At 32.7% G+C, this 24,028-nt stretch overlaps 1 protein-coding gene across 8 annotated transcripts in view; it reads right to left on the bottom strand.

Moving 5' to 3' along the window:
* Window positions 1-24,028, bottom strand: part of LOC143248478 (ER degradation-enhancing alpha-mannosidase-like protein 3) — a 66,015-nt gene that overhangs the window by 15,009 nt on the left and 26,978 nt on the right. For all 8 annotated transcript variants that reach the window (XR_013027003.1, XR_013027002.1, XR_013027005.1 and 5 more), the window contains exons 10-20: window positions 22,479-22,604; window positions 19,237-19,320; window positions 12,769-12,852; window positions 10,910-11,034; window positions 9,476-9,635; window positions 8,845-9,002; window positions 4,897-5,032; window positions 2,904-2,985; window positions 2,484-2,590; window positions 1,983-2,102; window positions 532-577 (exon numbers count right to left, since the gene is read on the bottom strand). Coding sequence is in view for 1 of the 8 variants with exons in the window: in XM_076496878.1 (XP_076352993.1) it covers window positions 532-577; window positions 1,983-2,102; window positions 2,484-2,590; window positions 2,904-2,985; window positions 4,897-5,032; window positions 8,845-9,002; window positions 9,476-9,635; window positions 10,910-11,034; window positions 12,769-12,852; window positions 19,237-19,320; window positions 22,479-22,604 (1,228 nt within the window). In the remaining 7 variants the exon portion in view is untranslated. The remainder of the gene's footprint in view (window positions 1-531; window positions 578-1,982; window positions 2,103-2,483; window positions 2,591-2,903; window positions 2,986-4,896; window positions 5,033-8,844; window positions 9,003-9,475; window positions 9,636-10,909; window positions 11,035-12,768; window positions 12,853-19,236; window positions 19,321-22,478; window positions 22,605-24,028) is intronic.

Raw genomic sequence — 24,028 nt, 5'->3', positions numbered from 1 at the left:
GATCCAGTGAACCTCCACATCAAATGTGGTCATGATCCATCTATAGGAGGTGAGGTAGTGATACAAAATGTGAAACTAAAACTTTGTATCTTCCCATGGACCCAGTGAACCTCCACACCAAATATGGTGATGATCCATCTATAGGAGGTGAGGTGGTGATACAAAATGTGAAACTAAAACTTTGTATCTTCCCATGGAGCCAGTGAACCTCCACACCAAATATGGTGATGATCCATCTTTTGGAGGTGAAGTAGTGATACAAAATGTGAAACTAAAACTTTGTATCTTCCCATGGATCCAGTGAACCTCCACATCAAATGTGGTCATGATCCATCTATAGGAGGTGAGGTAGTGATACAAAATGTGAAACTGAAACTTTGTATCTTCCCATGGACCTCATAAATCATCATACCAATTTTGGTGAGGAATAACCCACAACCTGTGAAGTAGTTGCATGGACAGAGAGACAGTACTATTATATTTGTGTGTGTTTGTCTATAATAGATTTTTTAAATGTTATGAATGACCTACCCAGTACAAGTCCTCCAATACCTCCAGCTGCTTCAATGTTTCGTGCCTACAATACAAAAAAACTTGTATGAGTGTAGAGCATCATAAGTAATTTTATATATGTTTTAATAATTTCAAACAGTAATTTTAATTAGGAACACTGCTAAACTACAATACCAGATTCAACACGAATGTCCTCACACTAGTTAGAAAAAATTCACACATTGATGCCCACATGTCTAAACAAAGGCCTACTGCATTTAAAAGTTACCAGAATCAGTAAATGTTACGTGACTAAACAGTGGTGACTAATAATCAGTGATGTCGAGAAACCCACTTGTTGAGAAATTTATATGCAAAAACGGCTCGTTTGGGTTAAGAAAATATTTTACATAGAAGAGCGAATAACGTTGTTCGCTCTTCTATGTAAAATATTTTCTTAACCCAAACGAGCCGTTTTTGCATATAAAGTAGTGACTAATGTCAGTACACTGCCACTAAACAGTGGTGACTAATGTCAGTACACTGTCTCATTATGTAAGATGTCTCCCCACTGTTGTATACCAAAGGATTAATTAAACGATTGGAAGAATTTCGACTTGTACTTATTATGCTGGTTGCTGGTTAGTCCATATATTGAATGGTGCTATAACTATTTACCCCAGTGATGTCACCTTGCCAACTACACCCATTGTGTATCTGAATGACAAATTTTTGAAATTACACATTATAACAACTGAAGTATCTTGAACTTTGGAAAGATTCAATAACCAAATAAAATGATTAATTCTAAAACTTGTTTGGTTTATTTTTTATATTACTTCAACATTTAACATCTTCAAATAATAACTACTCATAACTTTCATTGTATTACAAATAATTTCCACATAATTTTTATTACTAAAATTTATCATACAAATTTATGTGTTCAGCCAATAATCCAGAGAGAATTAATATTTACCAATGTGAACAGTAGGCCATGCCAGAGAACTTTGTTAGATTTTTCATAATGTTTTTGAAAGCTACATAAGAGCTGTGCGTGTTAGTATTCACTCATTTCAGCTAGTAGGGTAGAAAATAGGCAGTAGTTTTCAACAACACCTACCACCATATATACTTCAATAGTGGGATTTGATTGGCACTCTTATAATGAACTACAGTTTCAAATTAAGGATTTGATCCTGTGGCAACAGAGCATGAACCAGAGCTCAGGTTCAGGCCAACACAATAACTATCTGGACAAAGCTTAGCCTGCCAGGTAAAAAGGTGTTTTAATTATCTCATTACGTAAATACAAAAACATTCTCATAAGGTCATTCATATCATTTATACATCAAAGTAATAAGAAACTAACTGAAAAAAACATGTGCACCTTTTCAAGATACATAAAACCACCCAGTTTATCTTTTACAGCACCCTTGTTGTTTATGGTAATAAGTAATAAGAAACTAAGTAAAGAAAAACATGTTCACCTTTTCAACAAACATACAATCACCCCGCTCAACAATGATGAGTTTATCTTTTACAGCACCCTTGTTGTTTATGGTACCACAGGCTCTCAGTGGTTGAGCAACTACAACCTCTGCTTCCACCTGTTGAGATTTACATATTATTTGAACAAAACTAAAAAGCTGATAGTAAAAAATATTCATATTAGTAATAATTTCCAACAGTTACTTAAATGAGCATAAAATTTTATGAAACCAACAACAAATGTCCCATCACTTGGAGCTTGTGAACTTTACGCTGTATGATAAGTGTTTTCTATAATATTACAGTTTTACAACATATTAGAGTCACAAACACAATAAAGAAAATTTCCTTGGAAACTTTATGGTTCAAGTAACTTTAAATGTTACTTACAGAATTTTACTTCACTAAAAGTTTTAATATCTCACTATAAAACTGCTTTTGTCGTGACCTTCCATACAGATTTCACGAGTCAGTCAACAATATATATTACAGTTACTTACTGGGTCCCGTCCTTTCAAGTCAGTACCAAATTGAGCTGGTCCAGCATTCAGTACCATTCGTACTTTGGTTCCAGGTAACGTAAAGTATACGACTCGTAGCTGACGCTCTGGAACACAAAGGATAAGACAGTTGAAATATAATACACACTACTAGATACAATGACAGAGAAAACAAAGATATGCAGCTGGGAATTTTGTGAACATTATTATAACAAAACAAAAATTATTTACATTTTATAATGACAAATATTTTAATTTTTGATTACTGGACATTCTGTTTAAATATAATCATAAAATATTCTTTCTACAGGATCCTCAAACAATGCTGGAATATCAAATTTTTTAGGTTACAAAGCATGGTGGGGCCTTTAAGAAAAATTATTATTAAAACACACACAACCCAAATAAGGACTTTTCTACCCTGCTGATTTTGAGCTTTAGAGAGTTCTATCATCTCTTGCATGAAGAGGACTCCTTCTTCAGCATCATCTTGAGACTCTGCCTACATAAAAAATAAACCCAACCAGCTGTCTTTTAATATTTCACTAAAAAAGAAATCACATGATATTCAATGTTTTCATACTGCTTCTAACTTGCCAAATGTTATTAATTTTCTCTCACATTTTATAATAAAATGATTTACAAAATACCATAATGTCCTTAATAATTAATATCCACTGAAGCTTCACAGTTCAAACAGTGGAAGTTTAATAGTTTTAAACTAACAAAAGATAACCATCTTAATTTGTCTTAATAAAAATAATTAACATGTGGAACAAATTACTGAGTAAAGGATATTTTTATTAAAAGGATGTTTTCATCTACAGTTAGCATATGTTCCAGTTGAATGGATATATAATGAAACAGACAATAATAAAAATAATTATACTGAAAATCTTCTCTATCTGTGTAGTGTATAATTATAGTAAAATCTCAGACTGTAATGAATTTATTAAGACAAAATGAACTTTAGTATTAATATGACAGAAGCACTATTTTAATAACAATTATTTCTGAATATATATTTTTTCTTTAAGTGTGCATATTTATATGTAATCAGTTATGCCTATTATTTAATAATATGTGAAGAAAAAAATTAAAGCAAAGTTTACAGTTCAACATAATAATTTAGTCAACAAACCATCACAGGTTGAAAATTGTAACATACTGATACCTAAAACAACAGAAACCAGATAACGTCTTACAAAAACCATCTCACATTTAGTGTTTTCCACAGTACCAAAGATGGGAGACAAAAAATTAGAAACCTATTTTGAAAATTCTGAAATTGAAGATCTAATCTGAACATTTTGCTTAGTAGTACATAGCTGTCTCCACACTTATGACTCTCTTAAGGTAGCCAAATGCCTCGCCATCTAATTAGTGACGCATGAATGAATTAACGAGATTCCCACTGTCCCTATCTACTATCTAGCGAAACCACAGCCAATGGAACGGGCTTGGAGAAATCAGCTTGAAGAAATAATAGATACCTTCCATTGAAAACAATGCCTTTAGATTCTTGTTTGAAAAATAAAACCAATAGTAAACTCAATAAATGGTTGTAAATCACAACATTCAAGTAAACAAAAAGAATGGTGCAAAAAATAAGGCACATTTAGAAATGTAATAAGCCAAATTAATTACTAAAATGTTAACACTACAACAGATTACACTATGAAAACACTATGGCAGAGACAACCATTTAAACTTAAAGAATAAGTTTGCACTTGAATCATAGTTTCTGAACCCACTAACCTATTTAAACATGATGGTACATTGTGACAGTTAGACTAACCTTTGTAGAATGTTAGCTGCATATTGAATATGTAGGTGTGTCCCATATGGAAAAATATCTCTATTTACATGAAGTGACTGAAACTTTCTTAGCATTTTAGTACTAGATACCTTCAAATATTCTGTTTAAGTTCAAACCTATACAATGTGCTATCTGTGCTGTTTCCACCACAGATGTAAATATCAAGTTTCTGGCATGCAAGCCCTCAGGTTTCCTACTCAGCTGCTAGGGAACTATAGACATCAATAAGTAACAAATTACCTGAGCACTGTTGTGCACCAGTTGAATCCTTCCATCAGCTAACATAACTACCAAATTACCTGAGCACTGTTGTGCACCAGTTGAATCCTTCCATCAGCTAACATAACTACCAAATTACCTGAGCACTGTTGTGCACCAGTTGAATCCTTCCATCAGCTAACATAACTACCAAATTACCTGAGCACTGTTGTGCACCAGTTGAATCCTTCCATCAGCTAACATAACTACCACATTACCTGAGCACTGTTGTGCACCAGTTGAATCCTTCCATCAGTTAACATAACTACCACATTACCTGAGCACTGTTGTGCACCAGTTGAATCCTTCCATCAGCTAACATAACTACCAAATTACCTGAGCACTGTTGTGCACCAGTTGAATCCTTCCATCAGCTAACATAACTACTGTAATTCCCATCTTCCTCACCAAAGTCAAATGATTTTTGTTGGAAGCCTGAAACTCAGAGGCAGATAGTCTACGTCGCTTTAAACTGTCACGAGAAAAGAAGAAACTTCATTTCAAACCAAAAAAAACTCCAAACAACTTAAGTCAGCTTAAAAATTCAATGTCAGTTGTGATTATAAAAATTATCGTATATTTCACAACACTGTTGGACTATGCAACCAAACTATTCCCTTAACAGTCTTAATATTAGGTTAAGATAAACTCTTAGTAAGAGAAGCATTTATAACTTTAACAAACCAGTTCTGAAGATTTATAAATGCATGTGTTACCAAATTAATTTGAATCACAGGTTTAAATAATTTAAATAAAAACTGTGCAATGATTTACCAGCCAAACTAACAATTGAATTTGTAAATAACAATATTGATCTGTTTGTTATAAAGCTACAGTATGGGCTTTTTGTGCTGTGCCAAAACCTGATATATTTAGCATCATAAGTCCTCAGAATCATCACTGAGTAACCTGCAGGGAAACAAAATTAGAAGTATGTGTATTTAATGATAAATATTAATAAACAAACAAAAATTTAATCATACAGTTCACAGTCTTCATTTAATAAATACACAAAACAAAATTTTAATCACACAGTTCACGGTCTTCATTTCATAAATAAAAAACAAAATTTTAATCACAGTTCACGGTCTTCATTTAATAAATAAACAAAACTTTAATCATACAGTTCACGGTCTTCATTTAATAAATAAACAAAACTTTAATCACACAGTTCACGGTCTTCATTTAATAAATAAACAAAATTTTAATCATACAGTTCACGGTCTTCATTTAATAAATAAACAAAGCTTTAATCATACAGTTCACGGTCTTCATTTAATAAATAAATAAACAAAACTTTAATCATACAGTTCACGGTCTTCATTTAATAAATAAACAAAACTTTAATCATACAGTTCACAGTCTTCATTTAATAAATAAAAAACGGTCTTCATTTCATAAATAAAAAACAAAATTTTAATCATACAGTTCACAATCTTCATTTAATAAATAAAAAATCACAAACTTTAATCATACAGTTCACAGTCTTCATTTCATAAATAAAAAACAAAATTTTAATCATACAGTTCACGGTCTTCATTTAATAAATAAAAAAACAAACTTTAATCATACAGTTCACAGTCTTCATTTAATAAATAAAAAAAAAAACTTTAATCATACAGTTCACAGTCTTCATTTAATAAATAAAAAAAAAACTTTAATCATACAGTTCACAGTCTTCATTTAATAAATAAAAAACAAACTTTAATCATACAGTTCACAGTCTTCATTTAATAAATAAAAAACAAAACTTTAATCATACAGTTCACAGCCTTAATAAGTCACCAAACTGTCAAGTTACTATTTATTACCTACTCTTTACATGTTCTTTTTCCAAAGAGAACTTTGTTTTATTCTGTAATGGTCTTTTGCAAACATTATGAATAATTTAAAATATAAACAACCTAAGATAAGTAAAGTCTATGCAAGTTAAACATTTAATGAGATAACTAATAACAATTTCATCAAATGGAATGTAGTTTTATATACAATATAATCAATTATTCTATCACTATAAATAAGTTATGTACTTTCTCAGAGTTTTAACTCTTTCTATAGAAACTGGATCACTTGAACCATATTGGAAGTGCACAACTATACATGCTGTAACTCAAAACTTAAGTATATCTTTATAAAATTTGGCTTTCAGTAAATCGTAATATGTTCAATATACACAAAACAGTTCATTTTTTAGTAAAGTATTTCTACTAAAATTTGTTGTGAGAATTTAGAAAACCTTTACTATAAGTCAGTCTAAATCATATTTTGTCTTAATAATTTACTTTATGTTGCTGTACTGTATCCAAAGGAAACTGTTTATTACAACATAAAAAGTAATAACTCATCTGATGATAGATGAGGGCCCACATCTATCACACTCCACAAACATGATAAACAAACTGATCAAATTATACACAGGAACTTGAACTCCCAAACTCAAACAAAGTTAAGACTTTTTGTGAACTAGTCTAATCAACAAATATAAATAACTTAAGATTACAGTATGCTGTTTCTATTTGTTATAAACATGTCAATCACACAAACAAGATGTAGTCATTGGCTTCTAAATGGGAGTGGTTTCCCTAAATTAGTGATATCTATGCAACTCAAGGTAGGGATTAAAATCTTATATTCTTGCTTGTCATTATGTGTAGTTTATGCTTTAAATTAGGTGAAAGTCTCAGCAGCTTATTTCTAAAGTTAGAAAATTTTGAAAGTAGGAGGAATAGATGCAAGATATACCACATAACAACAAACATAGATTTAGAATTAAGTAGGAGGAATAGATGCAAGATATACCACATAACAACAAACGTAGATTTAGAATTAAGTTGGAGGAATAGATGCAAGGTATACCACATAACAATAAACGTAGCTTTAGAATTAAGTTGGAGGAATAGATGCAAGGTATACCACATAACAACAAATGTAGATTTAGAATTAAGTAGGAGGAATAGATGCAAGATATACCACATAACAACAAATGTAGATTTAGAATTATGTTGTCCACATTTCATTTCCAAATTAAAATTTAGATAAAACTTGAATTACAAACCACTATTGATGTTAAGTTTATTTTCATACACTGATAGTAAAATTCTTCACCTTTTAAATATAATTTTGTAAAAGGTCACAACACTTTGATATTGTTGAACTTGTAGAATTAATATTTTAAATTCATGTTACTTTAATTAAGTTTACAAATAAAACAATGAAATAAGTAAAAATAATGCTCTCACATAATCTCTTTTACAACAGGAATTACATAACTGAATTGTTGCATTGCATTTAACTAAAACAATTTTGACCAGTGTACAATAACTTTCTTGTAGAAGTATTAATTATCTAAAAACATGTAAATAGCTGAAGATTTCTTTTGTTTTTATGTACAATGGGCAGTCTGCACCAAGCCCAGCAAAGAGATCAACTCTTGATTTTTTTTGCATTATAAGCACTCAAATTTAGTATTCAGTCAATAGGGTGTGGAACTTTCTCAAAAGGAAAAATATTTAAGTAAAGATATTTAATAATAACTCTCATATTTATATTTAGCTAAAGCAATCTTTATTATAACATAATTCCAGAAATAAACTATTGGTTTTACCATGGTTATGAGACCCTTTGACTTGTTGGTTTTATCTTCACTGAATACATAATATGAAGAAATATTTCTCTCCAGTTACAGTCAATTCTGCTAAGAAACAAACGTATATTGTGGCTCAGTTTGTTTGTTGAAATTTTGCAAAGCTATTCAAGGACTATTTGTGCTATTCTTCATAATTTAGAACAGATGGAGAAGGAAGCCAGTTAACACAGCCCACCATCTATTCTTTTCAAACTAAGTGATGGCATTAACCATCACCATTTAAGTGCCCCAAAGCTTTTGCAGGTAATGGGACTTGAACCATGGAGCTTCAAATCTACGTTCTTTATCCTAATCACTGGGCCATGATTATTCAGGCTCAGACTATCATAAACTAATTTTTCACAAAAACATTTTTATCCCATTCAATTAAATTATTCAAAAATATTTGGACAAATTTAATTACTAATTAATTTCATAATCCACATTAATTTATTTAGAATGTTAAATAGTAAATATCTTTCTGCTAAAAAAATCCTTCATGTACAATTATGGAGCATAATGTGTTAGCAGATTCTCATAAAATCTAATTTATAATTAAATATATTTTTCTAAATAGGTATTTTCTTTTAATTGAAATATTAAAGTTATAAAGTACTAATGCAAAAAACAAAAAGAACAATGAAGCACCAGTTACACACCCTGACTTATAAGTTGGGCATGTTCCTTCAACCAGGTTTTTCAAAGGCTGCCGTATCGAATGAGCAAAGTTTTGGTCTTCAGGGAAGAGGTAGTGTGTGTTAGGACAGCTGCTGGAAAAATCGTCTTCCAGTAGATCTAATATGTGGGACTTGGGAGACTGAAAGTATATAATATTGTTACTTTACCTGTATTAAGCTCCCATATTAAGTTTAGGAGGAATCAGTTTTGACAAATCCATTTTTTGTTATAGAAGTAAACAAACACCTCCATTATTTTAACAACAAAAAACCTTGCTGTTCACAGAAATGAGATACATCTGATTTTCAACATGTCTCTTGAACCAAACACAATCATTCCAAGTAATACAGTCAATTACATCTCTAAATAACTTTTAGCTAATACTTAATAATAATTAACTGTTGAGTAATATTATGAATTACTTGAAATTTAAATGTGTTCTGTTTATAATTACTACTCCAACACAAAGTCAGGAAAACAAAATGAAGAATATTTTGTAATCTTTACTAAGCTCAGAAAAACAATTAACAAAAAGCTGTAATAGAGAAGTATTCTTCATCAGGTCATGAAATATAACACACTATACAAACATATTACTACATAGTTACTTACTGGAACAACTGTGACGTTACTGAGACGAGCTAAACTTAAAGGAAACAGATGTGCTTCTGTGGTAAACACAAAGTCATCTAGATCAATGAGGATTTCTTCTTTCAAGGAGAACAATATGTACAAGTACTTAAACGTTTCAGCCAAAACAAACGAATCCATTCTATAAAAAAGTACAAGCTTCCTTTGATACATCAGTAGGAATTACAGTGTATGTACCAATACTATATTTCTAAGAACTCAGGTGTCAAACACACATAAACCACTTTCACATCAATGATCAATGACCTACTAACAAAACAATACTGTGAATCTGATTAACTGATGTACAAGTTAAATCTTGTAATGTAGCTAATAAACTAACAACCAATCTTTAAACATAAGTAACACAGTTTGTGTAAAATAACATTAGATTAAAATGAATTTACTTGTGTTGTTCCTTCTAGTCTGAAATCCTACAAAACCAGTGTAACATTAGTTCATTATTATTCACTCACTTCATAGTTATAACATCCTTAACAATTCTACAAATCAAGGAATCTATTATTTGAGACTGTTAAAATGAAATATATCAGTGGCACTGTAAAAAAATATCATTAGACCCTGTCAGTGGCATTGTAAAATTATCATTAGACCCTGTCAGTGGCATTGTAAAATTATCATTAGACCCTGTCAGTGGCATTGTAAAAATATCATTAGACCCTGTCAGTGGCATTGTAAAGTTTCTACTATACATAAATCTAAATCGTGTTCAATATGTGAAACAAAAACATATCAAATGTTTAATTTAAAATACAACTTATTTTTACATCTTTATATGAATATAACAGTACTGTGTTGTATGTGAATATAACAGTACTGTATTTTATGTTATGTAACTACAATGCATGATGTCAATGGATATTCACCAAATCAGTATGGGGGTTCAATGTGTCCATGGGGAGATACATATAAATTTCAGCTTTGCAAGTTTTTATGGGTATTTTTGTACAGACATTTTTACCCTTTGTTGATGGATCTTCAACAAAGTGGCATGAAGGTTTGTTGAGTCCATGTGGAGATGCATGAAGGTTTGTTGAGTCCATGTGGTGATGCATGAAGGTTTGTGGTTTCACATTTTGTGTTTTGCCATTTTGCTTTATAATTACATAAAATGAAAGCAACTTTTCATACATTTAGATAATTTTTCGGTATCCATAAATTTCTCCTCAGGGGATGGATACTCCAGCTAGTATTATAATAAACTTCTCATCCATGAACATTAGTTGTTCTTATATGTACATATCTTTGAGAGCTACAACCCACTAACTGGAAAATTAAGGTAATAAAAACTACTTAAATCTATACAGCTTTAAGACATTCTCATCACTTCAAAATAAAGGTAACAAAGTTCAACTTATCAGTTGTGCTAAATAAAAAAACAGTTCTGTGGCTCACCTGTCCTCATGACTACCAGTACGCACATCTTTTACAGCAGCAAACCCACATGGGACACGAGCGTGGGTCTGGAGACTTTCTAATACCTTTTTTCCTGCCTCCAAATAGTAAGGATCTTCTGTTGCCTGAATGTGAATATGTATCATGACAACAACATGCATACAAATACACCAAGTATTCAGTTGCAAAGTTAAAGTATTGACTTTAATATTCAAGTGACAATTTTCTACTAGTTTCAACAAGCTACTGGAATGTCTTTTAATATTAGAGTTTCAGTATTCTCAGATGAGAGATGAAGGTATGTAAAGAGCTTGAAACAAAAACAAAACTATATTTCTATATTACAACCACAGTTTATACTGTGTGGTTTAGATCAAGAACAAAACTATATTTCTATATAACAACCACAGTTTATACTGTGTGGCTTAGATCAAGAACAAAAATATATTTCTATATTACAACCACAGTTTATACTGTGTGGCTTAGATCAAGAACAAAAATATATTTCTATATTACAACCACAGTTTATACTGTGTGGTTTAGATCAAGAACAAAACTATATTTCTATATTACGACCACAGTTTATACTGTGTGGTTTAGATAAAGAACAAAACTATATTTCTACAGTAGAACCACAGTTTATACTGTATTGTTCAAATCAAGAACAAAACTATATTTCTATATACAACCACAGTTTATACTGTGTGGTTAAAATCAATAACAAAACTATATTTCTATATACAACCACAGTTTATACTGTGTGGTTTAGATCAAGAACAAAAATATATTTCTATATTACAACCACAGTTTATACTGTGTGGTTTAGATCAAGAACAAAAATATATTTCTATATTACAACCACAGTTTATACTGTGTGGTTTAGATCAAGAACAAAAATATATTTCTATATTACAACCACAGTTTATACTGTGTGGCTTAGATCAAGAACAAAAATATATTTCTATATTACGACCACAGTTTATACTGTGTGGCTTAGATCAAGAACAAAAATATATTTCTATATTACGACCACAGTTTATACTGTGTGGTTTAGATCAAGAACAAAACTATATTTCTACAGTAGAACCACAGTTTATACTGTATTGTTCAAATCAAGAACAAAACTATATTTCTACAGTAGAACCACAGTTTATACTGTATGGTTAAAATCAATAACAAAACTATATTTCTATATACAACCACAGTTTATACTGTATGGTTAAAATCAAGAACAAAACTATATTTCTATATTACAAGCACAGTTTATACTGTGTGGTTAAAATCAATAACAAAACTATATTTCTATATTACAACCACAGTTTATACTGTATGGTTAAAATCAATAACAAAACTATATTTCTATATACAACCACAGATTCTACTCAAATTGTATAGTATTTCTATTTATTTGTTCAATATATCAATGTATACTAAAATGAAAAGAAAGATGTTAGTTTCCACAACATCCATTAAAGTTAGATATCAATATGTTTTGATACTGTAATATTTTAAAGTACTTTTATAACCTTTATGAGTACTTTCAAGAATGTGTATGTACACTGTACAACATAAAAAAACAAACTAGATTATCAAAAGTTCTCTGTGGAATTATGCTTCTAATTTTTACTTGTGTAATTGGTTAACATGGTACACTTAATTCAATTACAATCATACAATTTTGATCACAAAAAACAGTGTAGCATCGTATTAGATGTTAATGTATTCTCATGACCAGACAACCATCCATAACATTTATGTAATTTAAGTAAACAGATCTTTTCTACCAGAAATTGTTTAACTTCTTTTTGTTTAAGTGAATATTTCAAACTCAAATATTAATATTTAATCTTACGGCTAACCTTGTAAAGGAAATAGGTGCTCTCCACAAACTCAGGCCGTAATGGGTGTTGCCCCCAGTGAACTTGAAAATCAGTGGTGAAGGCCTAGTACAGAAACAACATTATATTTTAGATATTTTGTATATAATTAATTCAAGCTAGCCCGATCAGTATTTTACAAATTTGTAACTACCTTGTGACCATAGTGGTATACATTACTATGAATGTACTTATTGTATTTTCATGAAATTTGGAAAGTTTACAGTAAACAATAAGTTTATTGTAAAAAGAAATCCAGAATTTTTAACTGAGTGTTTTTACAAAAACTATATTTGTAATTTAACATTCTCCTAAACTCTGCTGATATTGTCTTCTGACATTGTCTTTGTTTATCTAAGCACTGGTCTTGTATACCCTATTTAAATACCTTTGGTATCATCTAATTTGCAAACCTCTCCACTGTCTTCAATGTAACCTCTATCCTGGTACTGTATATAAGCACTAAGATAATCACTTTTTCAAGACTTACATGACTCTTAGTGGGAGAGTGTTAGCAGAGATAAACATTATTGGAAATACATAATCAGTTTAGAAAAATGTTAACTATACTTACCATCCACTGGCACTTTAACTAGGATTCCATGTTTAGAAGGTGGAGGGGCCAGTGACATCCATACAGAAAGTGTCTGAGAGAAAAGGGCTGTACCAAGATACGAATGGTACATTACTGGGGAGTGTGCACTACATCCAGAAGTATGCTTTTCACCTGGAACCTAGTTCCTATAATAACTAGACAGCTATGTCCCTACATCATACATTCACGATTAGGGCTATTTGACCTAAATGTTATATACACACTTTTGACTGGATCCCAACTTGGAGCCACAGAGTGATGCATTTCGAACCACTAGAATCATGATGAGAAAGTAACCAACATCAAATTGGTAAAGTTTCTCCTCCATCTGAAGAGGTACAGAAAGTAAAACCCCATGCTCAGAATGACAGGATCATGTTGACTTATTTGGCATGTAATAATGAACAGTTATCTTCACTCTCTAATCAAGTGAGCAAAGAGAATTCCACTTGCCTCTGGAAGTTTAGAGAAGAAACAATTTCAAGTCCAAAATTATGAATAAATACTCAACTTCCTTCCACAAACAATATACAAAACCTACATTGATCAAAGAGAAAGGCTATGCCAACCAGATAGTGTCAAATCTTAACAGATATTATAAGTAGGCTCCCACAAAGGCTAGTGCTTTTCCTACTGAAACATTCAGGAACCTAACTAGGAGGGTCTCCAAATTTGTACTCTTCTCCAAAAGTGGAAGAACACACTCAAACACTCAGGAGGAAAAGCCTCTGTCTACCACCCCAGTGAGTGAAAAGTGGGTGTGGTAAGAGCTCCCCAGCTCCACTAGAAGAATCTGGAGTAGATGGCTAATGTGTACTGAGGAATAGAACTCTGGAAACCAAGAAATGAATGAACCAAGTTCCCTAAATTTTTAAAAGCAAATTGATTCTGAGAGGGACAGGCACAGGCAGAATATCATTTAGTTTTACTCATGATAGTCCATGAGTAGCAGTTCATAGTAATATGGTGATACCATCTGCCTAGAGGGTCTTATGGAACACCTCATTTCTACATAGCCTATCATAACCAGTAGTAAGAATAATCAAATTGGTTGTTAATGCAGAAGTGGACTGATATAAACACATCTGTCTAGACAACACTTGCCACAGAGTGGGATCCAGTGAAAGCAAATTGTAAGGGACCTTGGAAAATGGAGACAAAAGTACCCCTTCTTAAAACCCAGCAGATGTTGTTAAAATGTCCATGGGACAGTGGAAAATTTCCAAAATAAAGCTGCCAGGTCATGTGAAGAACATCAGAGAAAAGCATTGGAAGAGGCCTGAATACTGACATAAAATGCCCACCAATGGATAAATGAAATGGGCAGCAAAAGACAAATGTGCTGAATCTGGTAAGACGTAACTCGGAAGATACCTCACCTGTAAATACCAGAATATGCAATATGGATATTTGTGAATCCATTTCTAGGTGACTAGGGAAAATCCTGGGAAACTGAAGAATCCGAACAGAGTTGAGACTATCATCATGAAAGGAGGTAAAGAGAGTCACGTAACATCTCCAGGTCTGATGGGCCAAAACAAATGATCAGATATAACTGGTTGCAGAGGTGAGAAACACATAAAAAAAATTATGGAGGGAGATATATCCCCTTATCTTGGTTGCCAGAGATTTAGAAAGAAAAGTCGTCTTATACCATGGTAGGTCCTAAGAAGAGAAGAAAAGAGTTCTATAAACACACCAACACTCCAACCTATGACATCCCCATGTCAGCAGCCAAAAATACTCATTAAAAAAAAAGTGATATATGGTACATGAGGCTAATGGTTCAAATGGTTGGTGAGATAAGACAGGTAATACCACCCTAATATCCTAGTTAAGTAATTGAAAAGGCCATAAATTGGGGAATAGCACAGAAACAGAATTTCATCAAATTAGGACTGAATGTATCTACCAACCAGGCCTGAGAATGAGGAACTGGAGACTCCAAAGCTCATAGTGAAGATTGAACAATAGGCTAAAGGTGGTCATTGATTGCCCAGACTGACAGCATATTTATCAAAAGAAAACAACAACATACAATGGAGAATTGAATCTATGTGGTCGGGAGAAAGAGAGCAATGAGACAGACAATGTACAGAATTCATTATCCCAAGAAAACAGTAAATATGAGTTGAACCAAAACTCATAAACAGCCCTGAGAATGCATGTTTCCATAAGATTACATGTGACAGTCCACTGTAACACTGACAAAATGTCTCGTGAGGATGTTCCCCTGCACGAGATCTAGACTTAGCACTATTGCTTGTTAGACAATAAGACACTTATATTACTGATACAGAATGGAGACTTGTCTTCCATTCTTATGTCCTGGATTACCTGTCACACCTCATCCCTGAAGAGGCAATAGACATTTACACACATGCACGCACACACTAACAGTAGGGTTGATCTAAACCAACCACCACTTAAAAAGTAAGATTTTGATCTTAACAAAAGAGACTGGAAGATCTAGTGGATTGAAGTTCCAGATCCATTAGTTGCATTGAGACTACTGAAGAGACAGCATGCATGCTCATACCAAAAATTTAGAGATTTGAGGGAAGCCCACAAACCCAAAGATATGGAGCCATCTCTACACGTAAGAGTCAACCTTCCTGTTGCATAGCCTGGAGATGGATGGAAGGTAGCTAAGATGGGCTTAGCACATGGTATAAACTTGTACAACCCAGCAGAAGACACATGGTGCTAATATTAGACAAAAGGCTAGATCCCTGACCTGTAGAATATCATCCCTGTACACAAAACACAGTGAAAGTCAAAGTGAAATCACTATGATAGCCATTGACCTGGTTAAGAATACCAATGAATAGTGTGAGAAGGGACACGATTGTGGAGTTAGGAGGATCGAAGAATGAGTTTAGAAAAACAATGATTGTCCACTAATCTTCCATTGTTTCAGGCACAACAAATAACATCCCAGAAGAATGAGACCAGCTCTTACTACCACTCCATGTCCATTAACTCCGATAGCCGTGAAACTAAAATACACACCCACTGTTTGAGGTGGAAGTGAAAACACTAGGGGTTTGGAGTATAATGAAAGTGGAAAATTGAATGAAAAGACCATCTTCAATACCAGAACCTGAAGAACCTATGGATGAGCAGTTGAAGGAATATCAGATGTTCATCACTAGTGGTAACAAAATTCAAGTATTATATCTAAGTTGGCTTTTTTAAGGAAATTATAATTATGTGGAAACCCACAAGGCAACACAAACATTACAATCCATAACATGACAACACGACACTCTGTGATCAACTCTTTTTCCAGAAAAAGTGGTTACATTATCTAAGTGAGGTGCTTACATACAATACAAGGATAGAGGATGCACTGATGAGGGTGAAGAGATTTCTAAGTGGGGTATAAAAGAATGGAGCATGGGAGATAAATGTTTAAATAGGTAAAGCCAATGTTGAAGAATAGCAATAGTATCAGTAGGTGGTAGACATATTTAGTATGGTGTCAGCAATAGTATCAGAAGGTGGTAGACATGTTTAGTATGGTGTCAGCAATAGTATCAGTAGGTGGTAGACATATTTAGTATGGTGTCAGCAATAGTATCAGTAGGTGGTAGACATGTTTAGTATGGTGTCAGCAATAGTATCAGTAGGTGGTAGACATGTTTAGTATGGTGTCAGCAATAGTATCAGTAGGTGGTAGACATGTTTAGTATGGTGTCAGCAATAGTATCAGTAGGTGGTAGACATGTTTAGTATGGTGTCAGCAATAGTATCAGTAGGTGGTGGACATGTTTAATAATTATATGGTGTCAGCAATAGTATCAGTAGGTGGTAGACATGTTTAATAATTATATAATGTCAGAGTTGACCAATTCCAGTAACTTTCAGGTAGAAGGCATGTTTAATAATTGTGTGGTGTCAGAGTTGACCGATTCCAGTAATTTTCACGTGGTAGACATGTTTAGGAATTGTATGGTGTCAGAGTTGACCGATTCCAGTAATTTTCACGTGGTAGACATGTTTAGGAATTATATGGTGTCAGAGTTGACCGATTCCAGTAATTTTCAGGTTGCAATTAAAAATACTTTTTCATCTAAAGTTTTTCAAAATTCATTTGTGTAGTCCCTAAGGGTTGGCTGATTTCACAAACCTCAATCACCATTTATGTAACTGTACACAGGATTGGCTGATTTCACAAACCTCATAATCACCATATATGTAACTGTACACAGGATTGGCTGATTTCACAAACCTTATAATCACCATATATGTAACTGTACACAGGATTGGCTGATTTCACAAACCTCAATCACCATATATGTAACTGTACACAGGATTGGCTGATTTCACAAACCTCATAATCACCATATATGTAACTGTACACAGGATTGGCTGATTTCACAAACCTCAAACACCATATAAAAAAGGAAGTAACCTTAAGTTACTCGTTTTTTTCTATCTGGAATGATTACAAATTGTAAACCACAAAGGTTTGTTCTAAACGACTTAGAACTTGTAATTATACACCCTTATTTATACTTATCTTTGTTATATTGCCTTTTAAACTGTGACAAACAAATAATGCTGCCAAACAAGTTATGAATAACTCAGTGAGGATGTAGCTCACATCACCTTATCTAATTATTATTAATTATCTTATCTAATTAACAAGTTTCTGATTTGTACATTTTAGTTACTTTTATAATAGTAAAGAAAACAAGAAGTTTAGTACTTACCTAGGTCTTACTTTTCTTTACTGTCAACTGTTAATGAAATTTAAGCCTACCATTTTATAACTAATGATACTATTTTTTTTATATAATTAAATTCTGTGCCTAAGAATACAGAATAATGTCAAGCAATGCCTTAAAACTATTATACTATTTCTGACTTTCTAACTCCACAACAAGAGCCTTAATATGTTCCTTGTGAGAATAAAGTTTGCAAGGGATGCGAGACATAAAACAACATAATATTAAATGACAGAGTGATTTGTGAAAGACAAGATGCAATGGGTGGGGATGGCAAGAGAGGTCTAATATTATAGTTTATTACCCTTTAACCAAATACAATTGAAGGTTATGATAATTAAGCTTTGGCTATGTAATAACTGCTTTATAATGAGTAATTTGCTTCCAGAGGGATGGTAATAAAACTAGAGGAGAGGAAAGACCTAGAAAACAAATGTTACAATTTACAAACTAGGAGAGACTGAATATATAAAAAACTAAAAAGTTACATAATATTAAAATATGGTTTATCAGCTATGTTTATTCATATAAATTGATATAATAAAGTAATTTAATTTTGAATGCAATTTTGTTTGAACATTTTCACCTACCCAAAAAGGGGTAGTAAGATTTATATAATAACTATTTTCATTATTTTATAAGTAGGTACAACATATGAACAACTCCAGCTTTAAAGTAACAGAACAGTTTTGAATTCATACACTACACAATTTACTTACCAAATAATATCTATTTATACATACTATTTAATGTTTTGAGGAAGAAATACAACAAGGAATTTGTCTTATAATATTACATTATTTATGTAATAATAGTTACAAATAACTGCTTAAGGTTGGCAAGAGCTTCTTAGTTAAGTTCAACAGAAACCACCAGAGTATCTACATCTTCACAAAGTTTGTTTTAAAATATTTTTGTAAAGTTATACAAAAAGCTACCTGCACTACCTACTCCGAATAGAACAACATCCACTACTAACCCTTGGGCTACAACTGTCCAGCACAAAGAGTGTAACTTACTTCTGTGAATTACCAGGAATCCTGGAATTTTGATACACTTGCCACTAAGCCTTATCTAACCACCATTTAAAAAAGGAAAGATATGAGACCATTTAATTATTACCTCTGGTAGGAAGTTATGTTTTTGCATAACTTGATACAGCATCTCGTGTGTTTCAATTGCTGGTTTTATATCCCCCTTCAACACCTGCATCATAAAGAAATAAACTATCAATTTTAAAATATTAATTACTTTTAGCATTTAAAATCATGTCATTAACATTGATTCCAAAGACAGATTTAAGTACAAAGTTCAAACGTGAGATAAATCCTTCTAAACTTGTAGACATTTAAATAACATCAGGTCAGCATTTCAGTCACTTTATTTACCTTTCAAAATACCTTCATTATAGGTAGATCTGTCAATTTCATATCACTTTGTTTCAAAAGGCTTTAACTTTAATACACTAGCAGAAATACCCACCCTCCAACCAAGCAGGTATAACTGTTAGTTCCTGTGGAAGGTTGTCGAGCATGTTACCCACCCTCCAACCAAGCAGGTATAACTGTTAGTTCCTGTGGAAGATTATCAAGCCTGTTACCCACCCTCCAACCAAGCAGATATAACTGTTAGTTCCTCTGGAAGGTTATCGAGCCTGTTACCCACCCTCCAACCAAGCAGGTATAACTGTTAGTTCCTGTGGAAGATTATCAAGCCTGTTACCCACCCTCCAACCAAGCAGATATAACTGTTAGTTCCTCTGGAAGGTTGTCGAGCATGTTACCCACCCTCCAACCAAGCAGGTATAACTGTTAGTTCCTGTGGAAGATTATCAAGCCTGTTACCCACCCTCCAACCAAGCAGATATAACTGTTAGTTCCTCTGGAAGGTTATCGAGCCTGTTACCCACCCTCCAACCAAGCAGGTATAACTGTTAGTTCCTGTGGAAGGTTATCGAACCTGTTTCCCACCCTTCAACCAAGCAGGTATAACTGTTAGTTCCTGTGGAAGGTTATCGAACCCGTTACCCACCCTCCAACCAAGCAGGTATAACTGTTAGTTCCTCTGGAAGGTTATCGAACCTGTTTCCCACCCTCCAATCAAGCAGGTATAACTGTTAGTTCCTCTGGAAGGTTATCGAACCTGTTTCCCACCCTCCAATCAAGCAGATATAACTGTTAGTTCCTCTGGAAGGTTATCGAGCCTGTTTCCCACCCTCCAATCAAGCAGGTATAACTGTTAGTTCCTCTGGAAGGTTATCGAGCCTGTTACCCACCCTCCAATCAAGCAGGTATAACTGTTAGTTCCTGTGGAAGGTTATCAAACCTGTTTCCCACCCTCCAACCAAGCAGGTATAACTGTTAGTTCCTGTGGAAGGTTATCAAACCTGTTTCCCACCCTCCAACCAAGCAGGTATAACTGTTAGTTCCTGTGGAAGGTTATCGAACCTGTTTCCCACCCTCCAACCGAGCAGGTATAACTGTTAGTTCCTGTGGAAGGTTATTGAGCCTGTTACCTACCCTCCAACGAAGCAGGTTTTATTGTTAGTTCCTGTGGAAGGTTATTGAGCCTGTGGTCTTTTCTGGAATTGTCTGACAGTTCTCAATGTACTCGTACTTGACATTCAATAATGTTCATCACCAACGAGACAAGGTATTTTATTGAAATTAGTTTTTAAAAAGAACTATCATCACAGAGTAGATTTTATTGAAGTATTTCATTGAAAGTGTCTTGTTCTTATGGTGCAATACTCATGAGAACTTCACATAATAAAGAAAGACTTTTTTATATTTGTTTTTTATTGGTCTATTTTTGAAACATTTTTTTATCTGCAATTTTTATTGTTTAGATCAAAAACTTATTCCTTTTTGCTTATAGTTATTGGTTAAATCTGAAACTTTTTTGTGAAAGTTTCAACTGATTTATTTATTGCTTAACAACAAAAATACAGTTTAGTTATCAAAATGTTACTCAGTTGTGATTGGTGTATTTTCAGAGATTCAAGTTTTAAACGTATGCATCACAAGCACCATTATAATAAGATTCTAATGTTTTTGTTAAAGTTAACTCTTTGGTACTCTTAACACTTTACTTTTTTAACTACCAAAATTATATATACTGCTGCAATGTGTTTTAAAAAAGAATGGTTGTTAGATAAAGACATATTTGGCAACTGGGTATTCATACATGAGACATCATGTCCTAAACTTCATATACTCCGATTACCATCCTAGTGGAGGGAAAACTCTTCACACGTTAAAAATAAACAAAGTACACAAAAACTAAAATAATTTTAAAACATCCATTTAAGTTGTATTAGAAGTTCTTACAAGTTAGCCAGTGTAAGCTCAGTGAAATGCTGTTGAATTTCTAGCAAAGGTTTTCAAGGATTATCTGCTCTAGCTATCCCTAATTTTGAGGTGAAGGAATAAAGAAACAGTAACTAGTTAATACCATCCATCACTAACTATCATCAGAACAGGGGGACCTAATTGTCCTTCTTATGGCCCCAAAGTGTCGATCATGATTTTCCGTAACACAAACAATGGACATTTCTGATCCACAGACTAGTACGTTTACTACTGGATTGTGTTCAGCTTTCATGAGAACATTTTCAAAAACCTTTTTTCTTGTCATGTTGTGGTTTAACTTATATAATTTATAATACGTCAACTTGACGATGACCAAAGAAGGTCAAAACGTTGTTCGTTTCTCTAATAAAAACTTTCTCAACCCAAACCAGCCATTTTTACATATGCATAGTTATTTAATTCACTTGGAATAATGTGACATACTTACTGTCTTATTTCTTGTAGACAGAGAAAAATTATACAGAGGTGCGACACTGTAGACTTAAGCACTCACACTCCTGTATTTATTTTAATAATGTCTTCACATGACACTGGAGGTTAAAAAGAGGTGTGACACTGTAGACTTAAGCACTCACACTCCTGTATTTATTTTAATAATGTTTTCACATGACACTGGAGGTTAAAATTGATGGATGGTGCTTCCCCCCTGCAATGTGGACCATAAATCTACAGTTACCTTCAAAACCCAAGGTACATTTATTATCCCACATTATAACCTGTGCCCTGTTATACATATTAATGGTACCACAGAAAAATAACAAAATACCAATCAAGTTCTCTATTCACGTTCTACTTAATCATAAAATTCTAATTCCATAGAACACCCAAATACTAAATAAAGAAACAAACATAAACAAATGCAAAAATTAAAGAAGCCTTACTTATACAACAACTCAAGCCCAAAAGTTACTCTTAAAATCATTTAAGTTTTCTAATAAAACAACTTTAACAAATTAAATGTACAAGTTAGCATCTCAGGTATTCAAACGGTACCTGGAGACCAGGCCAAAAAGCTAGGAGAGCATCCATAAAGTTTCGAGAGTTAGTATGAGGCCGATGCATGTGAACGTCCACTAATAGCGGTCCTTGACTTATGTACTTCATAACTGCTGAATAGTGCTGTAAAAATAAAACTACATATAATGAAGCTGTATTTTGACTACAATAAAGTTACCAAAATAATTATGATCAAACAAGTTTTTCATATCTATAGTTTTCAGCAACAAATAAAATGTTGAAATGTTTTCAATCTCAAGAAATAAGACCCAGTTTGTAACTTGTTTGTGAACAAACTAATTAAACTACAATATATTTATTGTTTAAATTCATTCTTACACTTACAGGAGAAGAATCAAACAAAGGTAACATCAGTTAATCTACCATACAGCAAGACTCACCTTAATTTACAATTTAATATAAAATCATATTTACCAAATATTTCATAAACTGTATATTACCATTGTTGAACTATCCTAACTTCTTTAATATCATTACCATTGTTGAACTGTCCTATAACTTCTTTAATGTCATTACCTTTGTTGAACTGTCCTATAACTTCTTTAATGTCATTACCTTTGTTGAACTGTCCTATAACTTCTTTAATGTCATTACCATTGTTGAACTGTCCTATAACTTCTTTAATGTCATTACCACTGTTGAACTGTCATATAACTTCTTTAATGTCATTACCACTGTTGAACTGTCCTATAACTTCTTTAATGTCATTACCACTGTTGAACTGTCATATAACTTCTTTAATGTCATTACCACTGTTGAACTGTCCTATAACTTCTTTAATGTCATTACCACTGTTGAACTGTCCTATAACTTCTTTAATGTCATTACCACTGTTGAACTGTCCTATAACTTCTTTAATGTCATTACCACTGTTGAACTGTCCTATAACTTCTTTAATGTCATTACCACTGTTGAACTGTCCTATAACTTCTTTAATGTCATTACCACTGTTGAACTGTCCTATAACTTCTTTAATGTCATTACCACTGTTGAACTGTCCTATAACTTCTTTAATGTCATTACCACTGTTGAACTGTCCTATAACTTCTTTAATATCATTACCACTGTTGAACTGTCCTATAACTTCTTTAATATCATTACCACTGTTGAACTGTCCTATAACTTCTTTAATATCATTACCACTGTTGAACTGTCCTATAACTTCTTTAATATCATTACCACTGTTGAACTGTCCTATAACTTCTTTAATATCATTACCACTGTTGAGACTGTCCTATAACTTCTTTAATATCATTACCACTGTTGAACTGTCCTATAACTTCTTTAATATCATTACCACTGTTGAACTGTCCTATAACTTCTTTAATATCATTACCACTGTTGAACTGTCCTATAACTTCTTTAATATCATTACCACTGTTGAACTGTCCTATAACTTCTTTAATATCATTACCACTGTTGAACTGTCCTATAACTTCTTTAATATCATTACCACTGTTGAACTGTCCTATAACTTCTTTAATATCATTACCACTGTTGAACTGTCCTATAACTTCTTTAATATC

This window comes from Tachypleus tridentatus, chromosome 4 (genome assembly GCF_004210375.1).
Source record: "Tachypleus tridentatus isolate NWPU-2018 chromosome 4, ASM421037v1, whole genome shotgun sequence".
NCBI classification, from domain to species: Eukaryota; Metazoa; Arthropoda; class Merostomata; order Xiphosura; family Limulidae; genus Tachypleus; species Tachypleus tridentatus.
This window is presented reverse-complemented; position numbering and strand designations above follow the sequence as displayed.